General features: G+C 45.0%; 1 protein-coding gene across 6 annotated transcripts in view; it reads right to left on the bottom strand.

Moving 5' to 3' along the window:
* Nucleotides 1-24,924, bottom strand: part of SLC14A2 (solute carrier family 14 member 2) — a 421,518-nt gene that overhangs the window by 19,512 nt on the left and 377,082 nt on the right. For 2 of the 6 annotated variants that reach the window (XM_019739713.2, XM_019739711.2), the window contains exons 7-12: nt 23,885-24,013; nt 19,521-19,713; nt 15,384-15,531; nt 14,200-14,334; nt 12,363-12,412; nt 11,666-11,840 (exon numbers count right to left, since the gene is read on the bottom strand). In XM_019739713.2, coding sequence (XP_019595272.1) covers nt 11,666-11,840; nt 12,363-12,412; nt 14,200-14,334; nt 15,384-15,531; nt 19,521-19,713; nt 23,885-24,013 — 830 coding nt within the window. Of the gene's footprint in view, nt 1-873; nt 925-2,373; nt 3,164-11,665; nt 11,841-12,362; nt 12,413-14,199; nt 14,335-15,383; nt 15,532-19,520; nt 19,714-23,884; nt 24,014-24,924 lie in introns of those variants that run through there. The other 4 variants (XM_019739714.2, XM_074340040.1, XM_074340042.1 and 1 more) reach the window with 4 other exon arrangements.

Below are 24,924 nucleotides of genomic sequence, written 5' to 3' on the forward strand. Positions count from 1 at the left end.
ATAAGCAAGACTTCATCCTCATAGTAAATGCTTTAAACTCTCTTCCTCTCCACACAATTGACTACTGGTAGTTGGTCAATGGACTCGCCTACATTTTGTTTTGTGCTGCTTTGCTTTGTTTTTGGTTCACTCCATGGAGAAGACATTAATAAGCATGAATGAGTTGGTACCTCATTTAACCTCAAGATACCTCGTGATCAAAAAGAGTGCAACGGTCAGAGTAGACTCTCTGTAACCGGGATAATGCCTGTCTGATCGGGCGCCAGAAAGGCTTTGCCCTCTGTTTCCCCTGTTCCCACCCCAGCCCACACCCTCAGAACTGCATGTCTATATTGTCAATCTCCCTGATTTTGATCTCCCCACTTTCAAGCCATTCTGTCTTTCAACCACTAGACCATCTCATTATGTGACTCTTAGTCAATAATCTAACATGGCTCTCTATTGCCCAGAATATAACGGTCAAACTCCTAAACCTGGCTTTCCAGATATTTCTCTAGATGGCTAACTTCCTGCCTTGGCACTCTGGCCTTATCACTGGCCCTCTGTGCTTTCTTCCTCTTCTCGCCTAATTTCTACCCACCCATCAAGTTCCGGTTTATATTCTACCTCTTCCAGGAAGCCATTCTTGGCTATTTGTCCATCTGAATCATTCCATGCTTTGAATTCCCATTGCATTTGCAGAAGACTCTAGACTATATCTTTCGAAGTTAGGGCCCTGGTGAAGTTTTAGATTGATAGTTACCATACACATGAAAAGTGACTAAATCCTTTCCCATCCAGTAAAACTACTCGGAATGATCAATCCTTGACCAAGTGACCTTTGAGTCTCGGCATTCACAGAAGGAAACTGAGGCCCAGAGAGAAGTGGCTTACCTGAGGCCACACATCTGGTCAGTTATGGAGCCAGGTTTTGATTCTTTACTCCTGCAACGTAAATGTTTTATGGATGGTTGGAGCTTTCCCAAATGATATCAATGGACTTGTGACATTTATTATTTTAAAAAAATTATGAATTATTTCATATCCTAAAAGGAGTAACAAAAGTTACCAAAACCAAAAAAAGCAAAAGTCCACCTGTATATTATTACATCTGTGACACCCAATGAAAGGCTAAGGAAAGTTCTGGGCCATGGTACACCAGCTTCTTCTCTTGTGGCAACATTTCCATACTCCCTTTCTCTACATTCTGTTGCTCACCACCCCTCTCTATGGCAAACATAGCTAATTGATTATAGCATTTTCCCAGTAAGTTTCAATTCAGCCTCAGAATCCTTCTTAACACAATGCTCCAGAAATCAATGCCAATTAGTCAGAGCTGGCACTTGAGAGTAAACTTATTTCCCCCCCACTAACCTTAAAGGAAGGTGTGGATGCTGCACAAGCTCGAGAGGAGGGGTATACCAAGGCCAGGGTGTTGATAGCAGGCAAAAGACTGGCCACAGGTCCTTCCAAGTCTCACAGCATAGTCTTCCCTCAGCAAGGTCACCAAGACTCATATTGTTTGGTGCCAGTTTTGGAGGAGATCACATACCTTCCAAGGTTATCCATTCTCTGATCAGATAACGTCAATATCCTGGAATGTTGTTCCTTACGGTAGAGCTATCTGTCTTCCAGAAACATCTACTCTCTGTAGCTACACAGAATATGTCTACAGTAATCTAAGATGACCTTGTAAGAAAGGGGCAGCAAGAAGACAGGCTGTTAAGCTGGGATGTTAAGATGTTTGTGGATACCGAGATGGTCTAGTTCTATCAGCATGTCTGTAGAAGGGGTCAAGACCTGAGCAGAGAGGTGAAAATGCCTGGATTAGTGCCACCATCCTGGAAGCAGCAGACTCCTGGGAGAAGGTTTTCAAATTTACCTCATTAGCATCCCACAGCTCAACAGGTGCTGCCGTAGGAACCATACTAATGTTATAGCTGTGGGTTACAGAATTGTGGAAAGGATGGCAAACAATAGGAAGGCTCCTCCAGAGGGCAGGAATGGTGGTAAAGGGATCTGAGGGATGATGGGTTAACCTGACCCATCACCAGGTGAGCAAGAAGAGCTCAGGGCTGTGAGTTAGGACACCTGGGCATTTGTCCAGGCTCTTTTATCACCTGGACACTCTGTGGTTTCCTCATCTATAAACTGAGGGGTTTGAACGATAAAAAAAGAGCTCCTCCAGTTTGAAGCTTCCAGAATCTAAACTCTCTTTGGAGTTGTTAGTAAAGCTCCCCAGACCAGGACTGGCCTTCCCCAGATACGACAGCTCAACACAAGAAAGGAACAGGAAAAGATCAGCGTTTCTTTTTTCTCTTCCTTTGAAAAGTCAGATGGCCCTGTTGACGAGGGGGTCTGCCTGACCCAGTTCTCTCCCCCAGGACCTCTTACCTGGACTCTTCTTGATGTCCTGTGCAGGACTCTAGACCGTTGGGATTTGGGAAGAAGCTTCTTTCTGATTGGGAGGTGTCTCTGGTCCTCAACTTCAGGCGTTAGACTTCTCCCTAAACCCAAACTCCTTCACTTCCTGGAGCCCTCCAGCCCATCCTCTTGCTGGCTTTCTGTAAATTCCCTTTTCATTTCCTTACTCTAAGGATGGCACATGTCTTCCGGGTGAGGAAGGGTACCACGGAGGAGGAGGGAGAGGAAAGACAAATGCTCTTTCTGTAGTTTCCCCTCGCTCACTCTGGCCTTCCTGACAAAAGATTACTTCCTAAATTCCCTGGGGAATCCTGGCTCCGGCTACCATGGTTCCCTGACCTGGTTTGAACAGGCAGGTTTTCTTTAAAGGGGCAGAGCTGGGGACTGTCTAGCAGTAGCTTTCCTGTCCTCCTTCAGGCATTATCATCCAGTTATGCCTCTCATTAGAATTCTCGATTCAGTATTTGCCTTTAAAGCAATCATCTAAGTGTTGTCTCCTCAGGGGGTCAATTTGCCTTTCAACCTCAATACACTCACTCAGTTCCCCTTACAGGCAGGGCACAGGCTGGGGAACAGTATTGCCATCCGCATCTTGATGGAAATTTCTGTGCAGCCCAATACGAGATGCCGTCTTTCTGGTTCAGTGGAAATTTTCAGACCTTTCCTTCTTCTAACTTCTACTATCTGATGTTCTGGGGACTCACCATGGGACCCTCTCAGAGCAAGAAGGGTATGACCTAACCCCCAACGCCAGAAATGACGCTGAACTCTTTATAGCAGGGAAGCCAGCCCTCCCAAGTCCCATGAGGCCATGGTGTCTGGCAGGCTGGAGTTTGGGGAAGGGGGCCCAATCCAAACATGTTTTGTTTGGTTTTGTGGTATAATGGGTCAAGCATCACCCCCTCCTGGGCTTGTGTACCCTTCTCTCCTCCCCCCGCCGCCTCCATTCTGTGACAGGGTGTGAGGTGGCTTACCCAGGTCCAGAAACAGAACCCCACACTGAGGAAATTAGCTACACCTGAATAGACAAACTCCCCGCTGACGTCAAAGCCCCCCTAAGCACTGTGCCAGGTGTTTTGAAACTGCCAAAGAGGGACCCTGATCACGCAGGGCCTTCATAAGAAGGAAAGCAAACAAAAGTGGGGGGTGTGGGTAAGGGGTTGGGGGGAGAGGAAACTGGCAGGCCCCAAATACCAGGGACAGGTGGGGAACTGACTGCAGACCAATTCCCTGCACAGGGGAACTTCCCTTGATGTTACAAATTCGAAACTCATGGCTGTCTGCTGATGACATTGTTCCTTGTCTCCCATCTGGCTGGTCTCTTGGCTCAGCCCTGGATGCCCATCCATTGCCCTCTTGCTCTAGCCTCTCCTGAGGGCTCCTGAACTTCTTGCAGTTCCCTCACTCCAGTCCCCTAAGCATCCGTGCCAAAAGTAACAGGGGGATGATACTACCTATGTATAATATGTCACCAGTTTGAAAAGACAGAAAATGACTACTCCTGAGGAGCCATCCAGGCAGTTCACATGTTCTTCCAGGAGCCAAGTGGAACCGTGGTGCCTCACAGTGTAGTGAGTATCAGTCACACACACTAGACACAGGCTGGGGCAATTAAGTGCCCTCCTGGAAAGTAGAAGAGCAAAATGGAACCTTGTCTCTGCTAGGTCTTATTGAAGATGGCAGCTCAGATACCAACAGCTCCTAGGACATCTGTCTATACCTACAGGTTATTTCCTTGAAGGCTCCGTCAATCAGAATTCACTTCAGAACTAAGTTGTCTTCACAAAGCTTATGGCTCCTCTCTTCAACTCGACATTTTCAACCTCATAGAGAGAGGAGGCTGCATTGACCACTAAACGTGGAGAATTCAGATGCCTCCAGAGGAAAAGGCCAGAGTTCATGAGGAATAAATGTAAGCAGAGCTAAAAATTCTCCAAAGAGCTATTAATACTTCCTTTACTTCGTTCTGTTCCAGCAGCCTGTGCAGCTGTAGGAGGAGGCTAGGGACTCCTAGTTATCAATTCACAGAGTTTAGGGACTTTTTTGGCAATCTCCCGACCTCCCTCTTTGGGACCTCGGAAATCTAGTTCCATTAGGAACAGAAGGATTCCCTATGAATTCATCTATCTTCTCTGAATGGCAAGAGTCAGAAAAAGCCAAGCAAGTTAAAAAATCTCCCATAAAAAGTGAAGGCCTTTAAAGTTGCCAAATGAGACTGTGTTTTATTGAGTAGAAATCATAGCCACACTGAAACTACCAACCCCTACCTGGTTTTAGATTATAGCTGTCCCCAGGCTCTCACCACCTTTATGACCCGAGAAAACAAAGCCATGTGCTTCAATTTGTTTGTCCTTTCCTACAGGAAGCACAAACAAATTGAAGCACATGGCTTTGATGTAGCCATAGACACAGGCCAGGAAGATCAAGTTCCCCGATGGGCAGATCTTAGAGGATTGGCCAGGGGAAGACCCCCCTGAGAGGGGAGCGTGATAGGGAGCAGAAGGGCCAGCACAGGGTACAGTTGGGTGATGTCCGTCCCTTAGCTTGCATCCACACAGCAACCATGTTGATCATTTTGGTAAACCGACCAAATAGCTAACTGGTTAAGCTCCAGGGAAAGCTGTAAAAGGCAACAATTGTATATTTTTGGTACATTTGACCTTTATGTTCTTAACTTTTTGCCACCTCAGTGATACCTCCTCCTCCTCATTCCTCTGCGTGCACTTGGGGCCACAGAATCACAGAAACTTGGAGTTGGAAGAGAAAGTTTACAGTGGTCATCTGGTCTACCCCCACCTAAAGCAAGCATCCCCAACAGGCTTTCAGTTCCCACTCCTGCACTGCCCGACCAGGGAACTCAGGGTTGCACAGAACAGCCATTTCTTAGGCAACTTTCATTGTTAAAAAGCACCCCTCTCCACTGATGCAAACTCTGCCTGCTAATCACTCCCTCGTAGTGGTCCTTGTTCTATGCGCTGACGTAATGTTGAGGAAGTTGACTTCTTCTCCCCCATGGGCTGCGTCATACTGCAGACAGTCACGGTCCCAGCCATTTCTTCTTTTCTCTAAGCCAAATACAGGCCTTTATTATCATTCCTGACGAGACGAGGGGGCTCCAGACCTTATTCACCCAGCTTGGCCTCATCCCAGCACGCCGAAGACTCTCTTAAAATATGCTACCCATTTGTTTTCTTTGTACTTTTCCCTTCCTTTTTCTTTCAACCAATTCTCAGAAATGATTCCTTCAACCTAAGATACAAATGATTAATCATGCTTACTGTGTTACCTTCCCAGGACTGTTCATATTTTAACAGGTTCAAAGCCTAAAACTGAAGAGATGGCCGGGAATGTTTGGGTGGGAGGTAATGGTAAGATAAAGGAGGAGAGGCACAGCAATTTCCTGGATCTCTTAAAATCCTGCTTGACACTTTTCCTTAACAGACGACCAACCCAAGCGGATAGTTCATGCAAAGCAATGAAACTGATGCTGCGAACTTATGTGGCCCAGAGAATCTGTGGTGTGAGCCTCATTTTCACCTCAGGTGAGACTATTCCCCTGGCCAGGCAAGTCCCCATAAAATGAATTCCTTGAAGGCAGGAACTGGTCTGATTCTTTCCTGGTTTGTTGTCAAACGGGGGCCTGAGTAACATATTAATAGTTCCTCATACAATGTCTTCTGGATGAATGAGTGAATGAGGTCACGCCACAAGGCAGAGTGTCCTAGGGGCTTGGCTCATGAAAGCTGGCAAGTGTCCCTAAGCAACCAACCAATACAGGGGCTCATCAGTCATGGAACAAGGGGAAGAGGCAGAAATTTGGGAACACAAGTTACCAGAAGCTATATTTGATTTCTGGAGCAAGAGGAGATAGACAACAATGAAAAAATAATTTAAAGACACGTGGAGATTAAATTTTGGCCCCCATGCTAAAGATATTCTGAAATGAAACACATTACTTATGAATTAAAAAATTCAATTTATCTGTTGACGTGAAGGAAAGAAATGTTACTGTTGGGGTGTGAATCAGTGGTCTAGAAGATAAAATGGAGGAAATATCTCAAAGCAGAGCAAAAATACAAATGGTAAAAATTGTGAAAAAGATGGACAACTTGGATCAGAGATCAAGCAGACCTGACATATGGATAGGGGAAAATCATACAACCTTCTAGAAAGAAAGAACAGGTTGTTTACAAAGGGAAAAACATGAGAAGCCAGAAACACTTGGAAGCCAGAAAATGGAAGCACAACAGCTACAGACAACTGAAGAGAAAGGTTGCAGCCCACAGACCCCATCCTGAGCTAAAATGTCATTTATTCACTAGGAGAAAGAAACAGTGGACATGCAAACAGTCAGAGAACATGTCACCTGTATTCTTTCATATATTATTTGAATAGTCAAGAAAGAGTCCTACACAGGTAATTAATGAATCAGAACAAAGATCACAAAACAGGGGAAGGTGAAGAATATAGGAAACAGTGATATAAGGTAAGTAAGGTCCAATATAAATAGTAAACTCCAAATGGACAATGATAGTATTACTGGGAATGTGTGATATAGGGGTTAAGAAGAATTCTTGGGGGGAAAAAAGGGTTATTGCAAGGGAAAAAAATTAAAAATGATAAATGATCTTAGCAAAATCCGAGGGTGGGTGACCCTGGAGAAGTAAAAATGTGTTAGGGACGGGGTGTGGGACTGGGAAGGAGAATTGTGAAAGTATTATAAAGGTTTTCATTCCTCAGTGTGAGGAAGGAGCACTGGAGAAATGGGGTATCTTGCCAGGCTAAACTATTTGGCATCTTGTTTTTATATAATAATAGAGAAATATACTTTTGATTATGAGTATTGGGAAAGAGGTAGGAACGACTAGTGGAATGGAAAAGCATAACAAACCTTCCAAATAAGCAAAGGGAAGAAAGAAAAAGATAGTAACATGATTAAAAGTGCAAAATGAAGAAAGTGAAAAAGCAAAAGCAGTAACGAAAAATAAATAGTAAACAATAAAGTGGAAGAAATAAAACAAGCGTATTTATTGACTGTTACATAAAATATGAAGAGGTTGGATTATCTTATGAAACTAAAACATTGTTCTATGTTATTTTAAAGAACTATAGTTAAATCAGAATGATAAAGTTAACAGAAAATCATAAAAGTTAAAACAAAGGGACAAGAAAATACTGGAAGTAGGTGTGGCAACATTAATGTCAGATATGTTGGAGTGAGGTTAAAAGCACTAACAAGGATAAAAATGGTAGTTTGTAACAGTGAAAGATAAAATTTATGAAGTCAATAGGCATCAAAAAATATAGCAGCTACGTATGAGACAAAAGTTTTAGAAATACAAAGAGTTTAATAAAACTATACATACAATTATAGTTGAATTTTAATAAACCCTTTTCAGAATTAAGATCCCATTGACAAAAAATAAGCACATAGAAGAATTGAATGATGTAATTAATCAATCAATTTAGTATGCATTTTCTTCAAATAAAAATTTTGCATTTTATGTGTCCAAAATCAATCAAGTACTTGGCTACAAAGAAAAATTTATAAAGTTTTAGAATAGAGATTTTACAGGCCATATTCTTTGCTTATAATCCAATTAAACTAGATATAGAAAGTTAAAAAATATCAAAAGATCCTAACTGTTAGAAATTAAGAAATACATTCTTAAAGAATTCTTGGATCAAAGAGAAATTAAGACTAAAATTACAAACTATTTAAAAACTGATGCAAGTAGAATACTTCATTCCAAAACCTACAGTACACAGCTAAAGCTGTACTCAGGAAAAATAATAGTCTTAAATGCCTTTGTTGCTAAAGAAGAGAGATCTAAAATGAAGAAACTACGTCAATTTTAAAACAGGAAAAGAAGAACATTTGAACCACAAGAAAACAGAACAAAAGAACCAGTAAAAGAGAAAACAAAACAAAACAAGTATAATAGAAAGGACAAATAAATTTCAAACTGCTTCTTTGACCAAGCCAATAAAATAGATGAACCTCTCACAAACCTGATTAAGGAAAAGAGAGAGCAAAATTACGTAAGATGAGAAATTACACAGGAGACAAAGCCACGAACGCAGAAGAGACTGAAATTATTGTGAGAACATTATGAGTAACTCTATGGCAACAAAAAATGTAAAACTAAAGACAATGGATTATTTCCCAGGAAACAAACTCTCAAGTTTGACTAAGAAGAAGTAGAAAACTTGACTATGTCGATTATCATGGAAGAAATTGGAAAGGTAACTCGAGGTTGATCATTTAAAATTGCAGCAAGACAGCTCTGTTTCATGCTGACAGTGGAACTCTTTAGTGTAGGAGAGAAGATGAAAAGAGGGGGAATGGTGAGACCAAAGGGAGAAGAGATGAGAAGATTTGGGGATGGGACAGTAGAGAGGGGTGTATATGATAGAAAAAGAGAGTTAAGACAGTGTCGCCGCTAAAGCCGCCTTCTCCCCAAACCCACACTCACATTCCTATTCTCTTTAATGATTGATTATTAATGTTTATCCATAAATACGTATGTTCAACTACCATTTATACAACCAAAAGCTACTGCTAGTAGTTGGGGTGATAGTGGAAAAAGCTGGGATGTGGGCCCTAAAACCCTTCTCTTTCCTTCCTGGTGGCCTGCTCTTATGCAACCTTATGTTGGTGGTAAGAATCTGTAAGTTTAGGGCTTTCCTGCTACTCATTTAGGGTCAGTGAGATGGGGAAGTGCTAGTGAAGGCGGGATAAGATCACTTGGGAAATCTGTCCTGTCCCATTAGACTATTTGGCTACTTCCGAGGACATGTGGGTATCTGTCCATGGCCTGTGGACAGGGTAAATTGCACTGGGCAGACTTTTCTTAGAGGGGTGGGGTTTTCCACTTCTGCCCCACACTTATCCATGTCCACGAGAGAGACACAGCATCTGCCCACCAGCCTGGCTTAATGAGATTTGTTCTGCCTCCAGAAGGAGCTTGCTTAACTACATTTGGGAAATACCATCAATTTTTTGCATCTTAGCCCGAAGAGATGGTTTTAAAAGCAATTATCACTCCTGTATGACTTCTTTCAGCAAATTAATTCAGTGATTAATAATACTTCATCCAGGCATTTCTTATTATCAAACTAGTTGCTAATTTGTTTTTCTATTTCTACATAAATATCTGGCTATGTTGATCATAGTGTTTTATAGAATTTCGGGGGCCCTGTGGCTTTTCCAGAATTGCAGGACGTATTTTTTCCTTTTCCCGACTACTTAGCTTTTATCCATTTGTCTTCAAATTAGTTTGGCAGCTTACAATACAGTTAACTTTTAATTCTTAGGGGGGTTAAAGTGGGAAGTTCAGAGAAAAAATACCCAAAAACCAGATCCTTGTGACCAAGGTGGTACCTTGTAAATGACAAACTATGAAGTGGGGTGGGAAGAGAAGGGGAAAGATAACGATATCCAAGTGAGCTGAAAATTTTCATATCCAACTCGTTTTCCTCTCCTGGAAATCCAGCAAAAGACAGTTGCCATCAGAAATAATTCTTGGGCGGAGCTTCTCAAGAGAGGGCTTGATGGAGAGGAGAGAGGATCTCCTAGGGCAATTTGCAGAGTTACCTCTGGTTCTAGTATCTCTCGTTAGAATACCTTGGGGGTCTCCCCTCCATTTTGGGTAATGGAGCTCCATCTGGACTCCGGGTGGGAACTGAAGTCCCCATCTCCCCTATAGAGGCATTCGTGCATCGTAGGTTAGGGGGACCACCTGGCCTTCACACTCCCTTCCAAGGCTGAGATGCTATAAGCCTCCCTGCTCTTCCTGCTGGAAACTCCTGCCCTGAAGGTCATAGTTTTTTCTTCTTCAAAATCAGAGTGAGGGGGTTGAGGATGGTGAGCCTTAGGGGTTGTCCCTAGACTTTTACGTAGAAGGAGGGACTGTTTAAAACTGCACCCCGAGTGCACATCACTGGGTGTATCAATTTTCTGAGAACCTCAGGGCAGATCTTCCTGACTCTGGTTATATTCATCTTATTTGAGTCCCCTCCATATCCTAAGAAACTTCACACTATCACCCAGCATTTCAATGCCTTTGTGGCTATGTCTGTCGTAAAGAAGCCGGTAGTGTCCTCGGGGCCTGCCCACTGCCCATCAGCTCCTAATTATTACTACGGTTATTATGCATAATAGGCTCTGGCAAACTATTGCTTGGAGGCCAAATCTAGCTTGCTGCCTGTTTAATGAAGTCTTATTGGAACACAACCACGTTCATTCATTTACATATTGTGTAAGGGTGTTTTCTGCTACAATTGCAAAAGAGACTATGGCCTCTGGAGCCGAAAATATTTTACCCTTTCTGAAAAAGTTTGTCAACCCCTGATCTATATATAACTAAAGACTGAACGCAAGCTAATGACTATACTAATCGGGAAGCCAAATTATGAAATTCATGGATAATTGTTTGTCCTTCTACAGACAAGGCTAATCATTTAAGTAGCATAGACCGCATAGAGCCTCCAACGCCCACAAGCAACTAGGACAACGAAGTCAATTTCCCCAGCTTTCCACACACCGAGCTCAGGTACTTTCCTCAACTGAAACTTCTGCTCAAATTTGCTGGTTTGAGCTACACTGAGAAATGCTTATCCTTCATGATGAAAGTCATATATAGGATTGATTTCCTTCCTGCTATGGAATAGCATCTTGCCCTTTACTCTGAATACTTGAGTCTCCCTATTTAGACACGTTCAGTGCCCTAGTTGTCCCTGTTTTGACTATCACCGTGAAATTCTTCTCTTTTATATAAAGCTGGATGTGCCCATCGGCCATTAGCTCTGTGCACTATGCCACCTTCAATTCTTTGCACGTGTCCCCTGAATTTTCACCCACTCTGGTCTGCCTATGCACCACTCAGCAAGTTCATTTTTACAGCGTCTATTATTTAGTTAAGCATGCCGAGAAGATGATCTCTTAACCACCTTCCCCAAAGACTAAAATACAAATAACGTTTCTGTTTGAAGTCGATGGCATTTAACACACATGCTTTACTTCCAATTCCAGCAAGCTCATTCCCAACTTCCTCTAATGTTACACGATAGATAGTTATGGTGATTTGGGGATGGAGAGAAAACCACCACCAGGAAAGAGAGTTCCAGGTGTGTTTGGACCCACACGGTGCAAGGAGAGGCCAAGGTAAACACTGCAGCTGATTGACCCAGAACTGAAAGTACAGGGAGCAGACATTAGTTCCAGGCAAAGAACATTTCTGCCTGGAACTTGGCTAGTCACCGCTGGGGGCCTTCTCTTCTTCACTGCTTTTCACTGTCAGGTAGTAGATGCGGTTGGCCTCTGGGTAGGTGACTTTGCTGAGGGGGAGCCTGTAGATGGCGGGGTTGTTGGTTGTCAGGAGCAGGAAGATGAGGGTGGAGAGGCAGAAGGCCCAGGTGCCTGGTGGCACACCAACCTGGAAACAAAAGCACCGGGGTCTGAAAATGTTCCCAGGCTCCAGGGACCCGGGGGAAGAAGGACATGGTAGGGGTTGAGGATGGAGGTCCTCCCCTAGTGACGGCATTGGTGTCTGGACGCATAACCTCCGAGTCGTTGGTCTAGGAATTTGAGGTGCTGTCACCTTTGCACACGATCAGAATCTCTTAATTGATGGGGCTGAAAATTGACCCAGGAATGGATGATCTCCCATATTCAGCCAAACACGAGTACTTCTCTCTGTCCATCCAAGTTCTCCACTGCTGGTTGCATCACTCCCTCTTTCACACACACACACACACACACACACACACACACACACACACCACTCACACTTCAGAGGCACATGTATAATTGCCAGTCCTTTTCTGCACAAACCCTGTATAAACCCTGACAAAGGTATTGTGTCGAGCACCAGCTACCATAACCCTCTCAGGATTCTCCCACACGTGCTGAAGGCCTGGCTGGGAAAGGCGTGGTCTTCAGGAGAATCCAAACTTACCACCGCCATTATGTTGGAGAGGGCTGCTCCCATGTATGCACAGAACAGGGCTGTGGAGGAACAAGGACCATCGAGTCAGCTTCCCAGGGCCCGCCCCCACCCTTCCCCACCAGCGGGGGTCCCACCCTGTCTCCATCAGCCTCAGTGTCTACACTGCATCCTGACATCAGGCCTGCGTGCCTGACATTATCAGTTATCTTTGCAGGTAGGAGTGGCCCGTCTCCCGCCAGACTGTGCATTCTCTGAGGGCAGAGAGTAAAGCTTATATATCCTTTTTTCTCCTCCTACTTCCTTGGTGGCCTTACATAGAGTCAGGGGTCACAAAGCATATTTCGCTTGTCCACATTGACCTTGGGGATGCTCTAGAATAGACTGAATGGCTGGATGATTACCTTTCTGGAGGGTGAGGAGTCAGACTAGATGGGCTCCAGATAAGGTCCCTCCTGTCCAAGATTCTGAGTGACTGTGATACTGTTGGACCCTCACCAAGTCCCATTAGAGCTGGACTTTATTGGGTCCCTGAGCTCATCCCTATGAGCCAGGTGTCTGGGTTCCAGCACAGGATGGAGGCCCTCAGGAAAGTTAGGGGAGCTCTGCCACACCCCTGGTGCCTCTGGATAAGCTCCTTCTGTCCCGGCTCATTCACGCTTTCTGCTTTTCTGTTCAGAACACCTTCTTTCTCTCTTTGCCTATCCAATCCCACCCTGAAAGTGTTGAGATGAACCCCAGCCTCCCTCTGAAGCCTTCTCAGATGGTTCTAGCCACAGGAATCTGGCGCTTCTTTGAAGGCTGAAAGCAGTTACAGTCTCAACTTCAAAATACCTGGCACTTTGAACTTAACAAATATTTATGGAGCGCACTGTCTCCCTGTTCACCCTTGTGCTGGCTGCTGAAGGGGATACAAGAGGCATGGAAGTTACTTTGAGTTTCTGCACTTAAATGGGGGAAAAAAAACCAAAAGAAAAGCTCTTCTGGATGCTATTCTGCCTTTTACTTGTCTCTAGTTTGCGTATTAAGGTCTTGCTATTTCCAGAGAATGTGAGCAACTCTAAGACAGGAAGGCTGGTGGAAAGATGGGAGTGGGGTTTTGAATCTCGCTTCTGCCATTCATAGCTATGCTCTAGGGCAGTTTGGTTAACCCCTCTGGGTCTCATTTCCTCATCTCTAAAGTGGGGCTGACAATCTCTGCCTGGTAGTCATCTTGGGAGGATTGAGTGAGCTCGTATGTTTACAAGCACAGGATGTGGGGCTGGGTGCAGGTACAATAAAGCCTGTGACCAATTTCTCTTTGGACACAGCATCCTCTATTGACTCTATGGAAATAGAGCTACGTTATAATTTTCTTAGATTTCAGTGCTCCCAGATACACCATCTCACTAGATCTTCCCAACGGTCTTTTTAGACATCACAACCTCAATAACTGTGCCATGGTTTCTCTTCCATTAGACCATGTCTTCATGAGGATGTGGTCACCACTGTACGGTTCATGCCTTGCCTAGGAAATGGCACTTAGTGGTGCCCTACAGATATTAATAGTTGTTGAATGAGGGGTTACTGAGAGCAGGAATGCTGCCACTAGCATACGAGGAAGTGCATGTGTGACCTCTGCGTAAATTTTCCAACACGGTGTGAATATAATAACCGTAATAGTGGCTATGACTCCATAAGACAGAGGAGGAAACTCAAGTCCCCCAGCTGTTAAAGACCCAGGCCGCCGGTCCTGTTATGACGGCTGCTCAGTTCTGATGAGTGGTCACCATGAGTTTCACGTCACCAAGGTTGGAGGGGAGGAAAGAATAGCAGAGTGACTTGGTTGTCAGCTTCCTCAAATACCCACCACAGATGAGGGCCAGCAGGTGGGTCTGCCAGGTGAGCGCGTAGAACATGCCCCCGATGGCGATGCAGGAGAGGACGCAGTTGTAGCTGCAGAGGCCCATGTAGATCGTCTCAAAGGGCGTGGCCACGGTCAGGGCTGTGGGACAAGGTGTGGTGTTTCTGGCTGGTTCTGAGCTACGGCCCAAAGGCCACCTCTTGGCTGGTGCCAGGACTCATGGTGGCCTCACTCCGGCCGTTCCCCTCACACCCACTACCCTACCCATCAAAGGAGCCTCTACCAATGGTGTCTGGTCTTAGGAAACCACCAGTGGGAAGACAGCGGTGGTTTCCAAACTGTTTTTCAAAGATTTTACAGAGCTATGAGTACTTCCCGGGTGATGGGAGGCCAGGCTGGGGGGACTCCAGCCCCTCCCAACTCCACAGGCCAGAGCAGCAGCATTTTTAGCAAGAAAGATGTCAATTGAAAACATTCTGCTTCAAATAGGTGGAGAAAAAGCATGTCTGTACACATGTAGGTATATGGAGATAGAGAAATGATCCAACAAATGGGGTAGGATGTGAACAATAGGTGAATCTGGGTAAAGAATTTATGGGGGCCTCTTGTGCTACCTTCATTTTTGTAATTTTTTTTGATGTTTGAAATTATTTCCAAATAATTTTTTTTTAAAGTTCTGATTCCAAGACATTTTTGAAAAATACTGAAATAAGTCAACAGGCTCCTGTTCCCAATTCCCCCAACTCTAATTTCTTACTCTGTATTCTCATATGCCTATATAAATGTGTGTACATACATCTACATATATGCAGAAATATTAAATCACATTTGTCAAATGGCAATCCAATTTTTGCAGAAATTTTTTTCTTCTAGCTTACTCTAAATTTCAAAGTGTCGGGTCACTTATGCCCCAGCCTGGTCTGCTACTGTCCCTCACCCCCTTCTCCCACCCCCCTCAGTTCCTAGGGGCTCAGTTTGCAGGCCAACCTGTCTTCATCTCCCTTGCATCTCTCCACACGTCCTGCTACTAAAATCTGCTGCCTTTGGAGAGTCAAGAAAGGGAAAAGTAAGTCCCTAACCCTGATAGTGCTTAAAAATTCCAGTGAAGACAGTAAGTCTGGAATATTTGCTGTGTGCGGGGGAGACTGACCTCAGGAAAATTGTCCTCGCTGAGAGGGGCCCTGTCCTACCTGCCAGCATCCCCACGATGGAGCCAATGGCTGCGTGCAAGCAGATGAGTGGTGAGCAGATGAACAGAGCCACCAGGAACACACCGCCCGTCCAGGGATTGTCACAGCCGTACACCTGGCCGACCCCGACAGGGATGGCTTGTAGCAGCTACAAAATCAACAAAATCCAGGTTACTGGGGTGTGGGCTGATCATGCAGAGACCAGGCCTCAGGGCCAGCACTGAGCCATGCCTGGGGTGGTGGGGCAGGTAATGGAGTGGAACAGGGGGGTGGCTGTGCCCTCCAGCGTGTGCGAGAAGACGGGAGGGCATGAGCTGGAACAAATAGCTCCTCACTTCACCACCTGGCAGGCATCTGGGCATCCCTCATGCAAAGCCAAGCAGGGCCCCCCAACACAGAGGCCCGGCAGGGAGCTTATGAGTGACATGTGGCTTCTGCTTTGAGGGGACACCTCCTGTCTAGACTGCCATTGGGGGGTTTCAAGGCACTAGGGGACTCCTCTAGACCTTCTGAAATCCTAGAAATATTCCAGGAATATTGGAAATATTCTAGGCCATTCTTATGGATGATTGACCGAAGGTCACCCATCTTGTTGGTGGCTAAGCTCAGGCTACGGCCTCTGAGCTTGAACCCCTGGTCTGTTGGTGGCTGCTGCACATGCAGTGCTGTCCTGGGGGTTACGGGACTCCAGGAAGGAGAGGAGGCACTTGCTCGGCTTCAAGGAGTGCTTAGCATTGAAGAAAGGTAATGTGAAGAACGGCTGGAGAAAAGCATGGAGCCCAACCGTGCCTGAGCCTGAACAGTATTTGGTCATGTTGGAATTGGAGATGATTAATTGGCAGTGATGTCAGATGGCCTTTTTCTGCTCAAGCTGAATTATCCACATTTTGGCTGTCCTTGGGGGCAAAAAGTGAAGGAGGAAGATTGGCAGGGTAGGGACAGCCCTGGCCTGAGGGCCAAGGGTTCCAGCTTTCAGGGGGGCTCTGCACAAGGTCCTTGTGTGTCCATAGGCGTGTCACCTCCTCATGCTGGACTCTGATGCTCTCCTCTGTAACATGAGGAGGCTGATGCTCTAGCAGCGTTAAAACTCTGCAAACTCTTTTTTCTATTACCAGGTCATACGACCTTTTTGAGGACATGGCTTCTTTATGACGGGGCACATAATAGGTGCTTCATAACTAGGTATTGATTAGCTCAGTGGTTTCCAAACTTTGTATACACTGGAATCATCTGAAGAGCTATAAAAAAAAAAATGTTGATGCCCAGACACTCTGATTTAACTGGTAGGGATCATGACTGATGCCCCAGGGGATTCTAATGCGCAACAGAGTTTGGGGACTGATAGATTAGTTAGAAATAATCTAGATATTGGGAGTTAACTGCCCTTCTCTTTGATGAACTTTTGTACTTTCTACCTTGATTGGACTCTGAAATTAATATGCTTTCTTTGTCTGAGGCGTGCCAGAGAGATTTTAAGCTTTGTCCACTCTTGTCTCCGAATGGGAGGCCTGTTACTAACCAAGCACTATTGGGGCCAGAGCCAATAAATTAATACAAGGAATGGCAGGGTGGGGGCTCTGTCTCATTTAAAGGAACCCAGAAAATACTTTGCACCAATCTAGGGAACTCAGCTTAAGTGTGGGGAACAGGCTGGAAATCTACTCAATAAATATTCCACAACTTCCCAAAGTCTGAGGAATGCAGGCCGCTGAGGGGAATCCAGCTCCCACCTTCCCATCTGGGAACACAGGGTTTTAAGCCCAAGCAGTCAAGAATGAGAGGAATGAGGGAACAAGCTGCCTTGGAATGGAGCCTGGGTTTAGAATGAAGCTTCCTCCACAGGGATCCATATTTTAGCCTGATGAAGTGTGGCTCTGGGGCGGCTTGCCCTCCCCCTCCACACTGCTCTCTGGGCCACGGCCGACACCCCAGAGTGAAGGCAGCCAGGTGTGCAGTGGAAATTTACTGAGTACCAGCCTCCTCACACTCTGGATAATCCTCAAGGAACAATAGGAGGGTTCAACAAAAAGGACGTCACTCCCCTCATGGTGTTAAAGAGAAAGAGGGAAATGGCCTTGATTCTTCAACACTCAGATCTGGATATTGTGGAAGAGAAGGAGCCTGTTGTCAGAGTGGTGGTGGGGTGGGGGGTCCAGAGGGGGAGCTTGGGCCTCAGGGGGTGCAGATTTGGGTCCTACCACTTACTACTTGTTGATTTTGAAAATGAGCAAGAGATACCTCTTCTCTGTGGCCCTCTCCACTCTGGTCCCCTCAGGGCTGGACTGGACAGCCCCACAGAGCAGGATGGCTGGGGTGCCTGTCTCTCTGGCAATGCCATCTGTCACTGCCGCTGTCATTCAGACCATGTCTCACGGGTAGGGATCAGCGACAAAGGGTCTGTGCCCCAAAGGCAGTGTGTGCTTAATTTCCAGATGGCTGATCACGGACTATTTTATCAAAGTCAGAGTTTTATCCTTGCTCCTACCCAGCCATCTTCCAGTGGAGAGCGTGTGCTTTCCCTTCAATGCAGGGCTCTGTCTTCTCTATTTTCTTGTATTTAGACTCTCGCCCTGTCTCCAATCCCACTGCAGCATCAGCCCCAGACAAAACTTTAAAAAGACAAAAAACGTAAAAAGTGTTTGTGCTATTGGCAATAGCGTTTGCCATTAGGAGCAGGGGAGACTTTCCTTTTCTGATAGGTTTAGGTTTACAGTGTGCCTCTCCCTGGAGGACATGCGCTGTCCACCCCACTCCAGAGCAGTGGCCCTGGGACTGAGCACCCAGCAGCAGGGCCACACTGAGGTGTAAGCGCATCTAGACAACGGGCATGGCTGAGAGGTGAGGGCTGGGCTCGGAAATCAGATTGCATGAACGATATTTGAGGACTTAGGTTAGGTTGTCAAATATTCAAAAGGAGATCATGGAAATAGTATTCTGAATCATGCTAAAAAGGACAGCTAGAACCAATGGGTGAAAAATAAAGGGCTCATTCTGAGGAATGTAAAGAACATTCCAACATGTAAAGGTACCTAATAATGGGGTGCAGGTCCTGCCATGGACTAAGGGGGTGGTGGTTCAAAGCTTGGGTGTTGCGTCAGGCTGCCTGGGTTTTAAGCTCAGGCACAAGCTGCAGTTTGACCTTGGGCAAGTACCCTTCTCTGTGCCTTGGTTTTCTCATCTCTAAAATGGGGATAATGATAGTACTTACAATATGGAGCTATTATGAGCGTTAAATGAGCTAATAAGTTAAGGTCTTGGAACAGCATCTGATACGTATTAAACTTGCTTTCGTGTTAGCTGTTAGCTATCTCTAGGTTCGTTAACATGACCAAAGTTTTACAGTTCTATATATTGAATCTTACATTCAATTTGTATGATATCCCTTTATCTCTGATGTCTAGAGATCAGTAGAATAAATGAATAAATACATTTGTGATAGTAGGATATAAAGCAGGGTTTCTCAAGTTTGGTGTTCCTGACATTTTAGAGTGGACAGTTCTTTGTTATGGGGAGGGGCCTGCCCTGTACATTGTAGAATCTTTAGCAGCACCCCTGGCATCTACTCAATAGATGCCAGTGGCACTCCCACACTCCAGTCATGACAACTGAAATATATCTGCAGATATTATCCCCGGGAGGGCAGAAGCACCCCCGCTTGAGAACCATTGACATGGAAAGCACATGAAAATTCACCCAATCTTCTATTGATAAAATTTTTAAAACCCTAATTTAAAATTTTTATTTTAGTGTCTTGCCCCTTCATTCAACTATCCATTTTATGCAATATTTTCCTCTCAATCCCACCATTCTGTATTGTCAACTTAACACTTACCTCTACTCTTATTTATTATATATTTTTCTGTGTAGAGGGTAAGCCTCATGAAAGCAGGGGAGTGGTTGTCCCCATATATTCCCAGTGTCTGATACAATGCTTGGCACATAGTAGGTCTTCACTAAAGGTTTGTTGAAAGAACACATGGCGGTGGCAGCCACCCTTTCCTGTCCTCTTCTCCACTAAGACCCATCATCTGATGGAGATGCATCTAGAGAACCTGAGAACCTGGGTAATGCACCTGTTAGCGAGATGCCCACGGTAGGATCAGGGGGTCCCAACTCATCTGCCATTGGGTAACTTACCAAGGGCACTTCAATCTCTGTCCAGGTGATGTTGGGCACTGAAGACACGGGCTCCACCAGTGTCGTGGGGAAGAAGAGGTTGTAGTGGCCCGTGGCTGCCAGGTACAGGGTCACCGCGATGTTGAAGGGCAGCGTGAAGACTGGGAGGTCCCACTTGCTGAAGATGGAATTCAAGGCACTAGAGAGAACTGGGCTGAAGATGGAAGAGACAAAGGGTTTATTACTGTGATCATTCTTAGGTCTACACAGTCTCACCAGCTTTGTGCCATCCAACATCCCCTCTCCTTGGCTCTGCTGAACTCTGTGATCCATTGATCTGGGATTGGGAATAAGGTGTTTAAGTCTGTACCTTCGAGAAACACATTTTCAAATCATTATAACTGGTTTTGAATAGCAACTTTATAAAATAATTGAAATATTTCCTTGTTTCTTAAACCAAGAAAACGAAACAAAATGTAATTCTTACAAAATGTCACATATCAATATCAGATTTTAGAAATCTGACCTTTTAGGAGGCGGCAGCTGGTAATACGCAAGCTTGGATTCAGCCAAAGTACTTTGAGCTACTCGGAGAAGCACCGTGTGAAAATGAAACCTTGAGTTGTGTGTGTTCTCTTTCTCCTGGACCTTTTCTTTGGGAAGAGCACAAATTCTGGAGACAGATGGAGCTGGGTGCAAATCCTAACGCTTACGCTTACAGGCTGAGTGAGCAATAGTAGGTAATTCATCTTTCTTAGCTGGTTTTCTTCTGAAGGGATCAAACACCCTAGACACCTAATACCCTACTTTTTCCATACTCAGTGAGCTGAAGGACAAAACATGAAATCACATGATCTGGTTGATTGGTCTACTTTTATTAATGACCACGAATTTCAACTGGGCATTTAAGACTGCCTGAAAACCCTACTACACATCCCTAGCAAGTTAACTCTAACTTGTTGAGACAACTATTTCACCTTTTCTCCTTTCTCCTTAAATCTTCACGTCGGTGTCCCTTTTAGTGTCAGCTAACCTCTTTGCTTTACTTCAAGAAAATAGAAATGACAAGATGAAAACTACTTCATTTTTCCAACTGTCAGATCCGTACTCTGACTACCTTGTTCCCACGTACTCTGTCTGTCTGCCTTTTTCATATAATGGAAGTATCCCTGTTCCTTTATCAGGTCAGTTATTTTCCCTGTGCTTTGGGACTCAATCTGTCTTAAGGATGTCACTCCTGCAATTCTCTTCCCTCTCTCCTGCAGCTTCAATCTCTCCTTTTTCTCTGGGCCATTCTCATAAGTATACAAACATATTCTAGGATCTTCTACCTTTAAAAATGCTCCTCCTTTAATCCGATGTCTGCTCCTGCTGTTGCCCCATTTCTCTGCTTCCCTTCACAGCAATGCTCCTCAAAGGTATTGTCTAACTTTGCTAGTGCCCAGCATTCTACTCTCATTCTTTCCTAAACCCACTCTAATCAGGTATGTGTTCTCCCCATGCCATGGAGATGGCTCTTGTCCAGTTCATCAATGACATCTATTTTGCCAAAGCCATGGTCACTCCCTGCCTCCTTCATTTGACATTGGAGCCTTCTGTCTGGGCTGCCACACCACTGCACATTCTTAGTTTCCTTTCTGCTTCTCCAGCTGCTACTTCTCAACTCTCGTTCAGTGGTTCTTCCCCTCTTCTGCCAGACATCTAAATATTAGAAGATCCTATGGCTCTCTCTTGGGTTCTTGCTCTCTCTCTCTCTCTTTTTAATCTTCTCTTTCTGGGTAGTATCTTTAGTCTCATGGACAAAAAATATCTTCTATATGCTTCTGCCTTCAAATCTTGATGCTATCACTAAATTCCAGATTTGCACATACAGTAACCTACTCAACATCTCTGCTTGGAATTCTGAAGTGTAATATGTCCAAACAGAACCCTCAATTTGCATCCTGTCTCCTGCCACCAACCTGTTCTTTGTTTTAAATTTTTTTCTTTTTTTTTTGGTCTTCTCTATCAATCCAGGAGCTCAGGCAAATTATAGGAGGGAGTATCTGTGTCTTCTTTCCTCACCCCTATCCCATTTCACAGCCTCTCAGGAAGTCCTGTTGCCTCTACCTTCCTTACAATATATGCAAGCCCAACCCTTTCTCACCACCTTCCTGGATATCACCCTAGTCCAAACCACTCGCATCCCTCGTGGGTTATTGCAGCACCCTCCTTACTGTGCCGCCAGCTTCCACTCTTGCTCCAGTTAAAATCCACTCTCTACACTGCAAGCGGAGTGCTTTATTTAAATTTAAACCATATCTTATCACTCCTCTGCTTAAAACCCTTTCACTGCTTCTCATTAGAGTTGTAATCAAAATCAAGAGGCTTATTGGATCTACAAGGTGTACAGGGTCTGGCCCTTGTCCACTTCTGCCCTCACTTCCTGCCACTCCTCCTCCATTCAGGGCTTGTGCCCCACTGGTCTTATTTCCTGAACACATCACACTTCTCCAGGTGGGGTCTTTTTCCTTCACCCAGATCTTCAGATGGCAGATGCCTTCTTATATATAACCTAGGTCAAATATCCCCTCTGCAAAGTGACCTTCCTGACCACCCATGTCTGGAATCACTCCCTGTCCCATTTGCCCCATTTTTCTTTCCTCAAAGTACTTATCACATCGTGAAATGATCTATCTTTGCCAAGAAGAATGTAAGCTCTAAGGGGATAGAGACCTTCGCTTGTTCACAATGACCCCCCAGCATTCTGAATATTCCCTGCACATAGCAGGCACTCAGCAAATATTTGTTTGTTGGATAAACCTGGAAAAAACCACTATCAATACTTACCCTGTGGGTTGGATTTCAAGGACTACATGAGATTCATGAACAATTAACGTTGTAGGACACAGCTCAGCCCAGAATAGGGTGCTCCGTGGTGTTTAGTCTTTAAAATTGGGAAGTGGGTGGGGGTGGGAGTGCTGGAGACAAACCATCACCCAGTGCATTGCAGCTGAGGAGCTGTGCCTCGGGCTTCATCTATGTAGTTATAAACCACATGTATGCAAATGAAGACACGTTCTCCTACTCCTCGCATAGGGGGTGGGTGGTGGGTGTGGGGGACATTAAGGAAATCTCCACAGAAATGACTGTTTTAGCTGTTTGTCCTGACAGATAAAGAAAGAAAGAAAGCCTAAGAAGAAACATAAATTGCCCAGAATGCTTAATGTAGTAATTTATTTGCAGGTACTAGTAAAAAGTAATGGAATAATACTTAAACTAAATTAAACTAACTGCTTTTAATAACTCCAGACTTCGAAACCAAAGAAAGACATTTACTTCTTAGAGATGTTAAAAACCACTCAGCATGTCTGAGGGGAGGTGAGCACAAGGGATGAGGGCCTCGGCTTCCTGTCACTGTGTGACATGGCCATGCCACAGGTACCCCTCAGACACGACAGACCTGCTACAAATTCAAGTGAGCTAAGGCTCATATGAGTAAAAGGCCTGGCACACCCTTCACTCAGTGAACATTTGTTCTTACGATCCTTCCATCTTGCTTTTTTATTCCTTCTGCAAAATGAGGTGATTGCACAACAACATCTCAACTGATGCTTCTCAAAGACTCTCTGCTTTAGATATAGATGTTCTGTTCCAAGAAAGCTCTCTGCCTCTCTCACAAGCCAGGTTTCAGCTTTTGGATCTTGGTTGGGCCACAGGATCGATGGTTCCCATATAGCCTGGAGTTTAATAGTGCAGGTTCTGAGTCCAGAATGGCAGCATCAAGGACTTTTACAGAGTATGACCAGGGGACAAGTTATTAACCTCTGCATGCCTCAGTCTTCCCTTCTATAAATTGGCGCCAATAATATCGTGTTTCCCTAAAAAGAAATCCTAGCCGTGCCATCAGCTCTAAAGCGTCTTTTGGAGCAAAAATTAATGTAAGACCCGGTCTTATTTTACTATAATATAATAATGGGTCTTATATTATAGCAAAATAAGACCGGGTCTTACATTAGTTTTTGCTCCAAAAGACGCAGTAGAGCTGATGGTCCTGCTAGGTCTTATTTTCGGGGAAACACGGTAGCCCTAGCTTACTTAGCACTGTGCATGTAGGAAATATTCCATAAATGTTAGTCTTTCTTACGAAGCCTATCCTTCAAGGAAGAATATCAGCACAATAAAAAACATGTGGTGCTTTGCTGCTTTAAAGGGTCCCTGCCATTCTGAATTCAAAAGCAATCCCCTTGGGTTGCAGCTGATCTCATGGACTTCCACCGTGTCTTTTGAGACAAACTAGTCTGCCTATGAAGACACTGGGCCCCAGGACAGGGCATGTCCCCACCCGGTGTAAGCCATCATCATGTTGGAACCCTGTGGGTCTGTGAGCAGAAAGGAGGTCTCACCAGGCCATGGCTGTGAAGGTCACAGGAAACAGAAGCCACCAGTAGTAGTCTAACTTCTCGGAGAACACGGCCATCAGCAATCCCACCAGCATCCCGTTGTAGCCATGGAGGCCTGAGGCAATGGCCGACCTGGGGGGAGACAGAGTTACTCTGGATCTGAATTTCGTGGTCCCTCCCTCCTGCTACTCACAAGAACAAGTCAGTTTATTCGGTGAATGTTGGGCAATCACATAGCTTCCAACACCTTCCTAGATCACACACACACACACACACACCTTAATTACCTGTGTTCATCCAGAATTAAATTATGCACTTTTGTCTTCTCTGTGTCTAAGCTCCGCTTTGCTTCTTACAGGAGTTTCAGATTGCTACGTCTAGAGGGAAATCTAACGGAAACCTGAGGTATGACACCGGGAAGTTGTGTGTGCACACGAGTATGCACGTCTGTGTATGTGTGTGTGTGTGTGTGTGTGTGTGTGTCAGAGATGGGGCTGGGTGGGGATGGAGGCCAGGAAGATATTGGGCAGCTGCAGACAGGCAGGGGCCTGGGAAGGAATCCCCTTGGGACCAGAGTAACTACCCGAGGAGCAGACACCCGGGTTTTGAGAAAATCATTTTTTTTTTTTAAAAGTGTGTTTGCTTTTTCTCTGTATTTTCCCATTTGTGTCCCTGCTCTGACCATCAAAAATATAAAATTAGGCTCAAACCCTATGTGAAAAAGATCTTCATTAGGATCACATTCCATCAGGACACTGCCACATCAGTGTCACTGACCTTGAGCTACTATCTGGCAAGTACAGTCTCCAGACTAGTGGGGGAGGGGTAGTGGGCTTGGAGTGCTGGAGGAGGGGGTGGCGGTGCGGTGGGGGAGTTTTGACTAGGATATGCAGCTGTGTCAGTGGTTCATGGCGGAGAGTGAAGTCATGGCTCTTTGGAAGGCTGTGTGTGTATGGATGTAGAGCAGGGTGCCTACAGCTTTGAGCCAGTGGTATAGAACATGGTACTGACCTACCAGCAATGAAGCTCAAATCTTTTGTAGG

This window comes from Rhinolophus sinicus, linkage group LG09, assembly GCF_036562045.2.
Source record: "Rhinolophus sinicus isolate RSC01 linkage group LG09, ASM3656204v1, whole genome shotgun sequence".
NCBI classification, from domain to species: domain Eukaryota; kingdom Metazoa; phylum Chordata; class Mammalia; order Chiroptera; family Rhinolophidae; genus Rhinolophus; species Rhinolophus sinicus.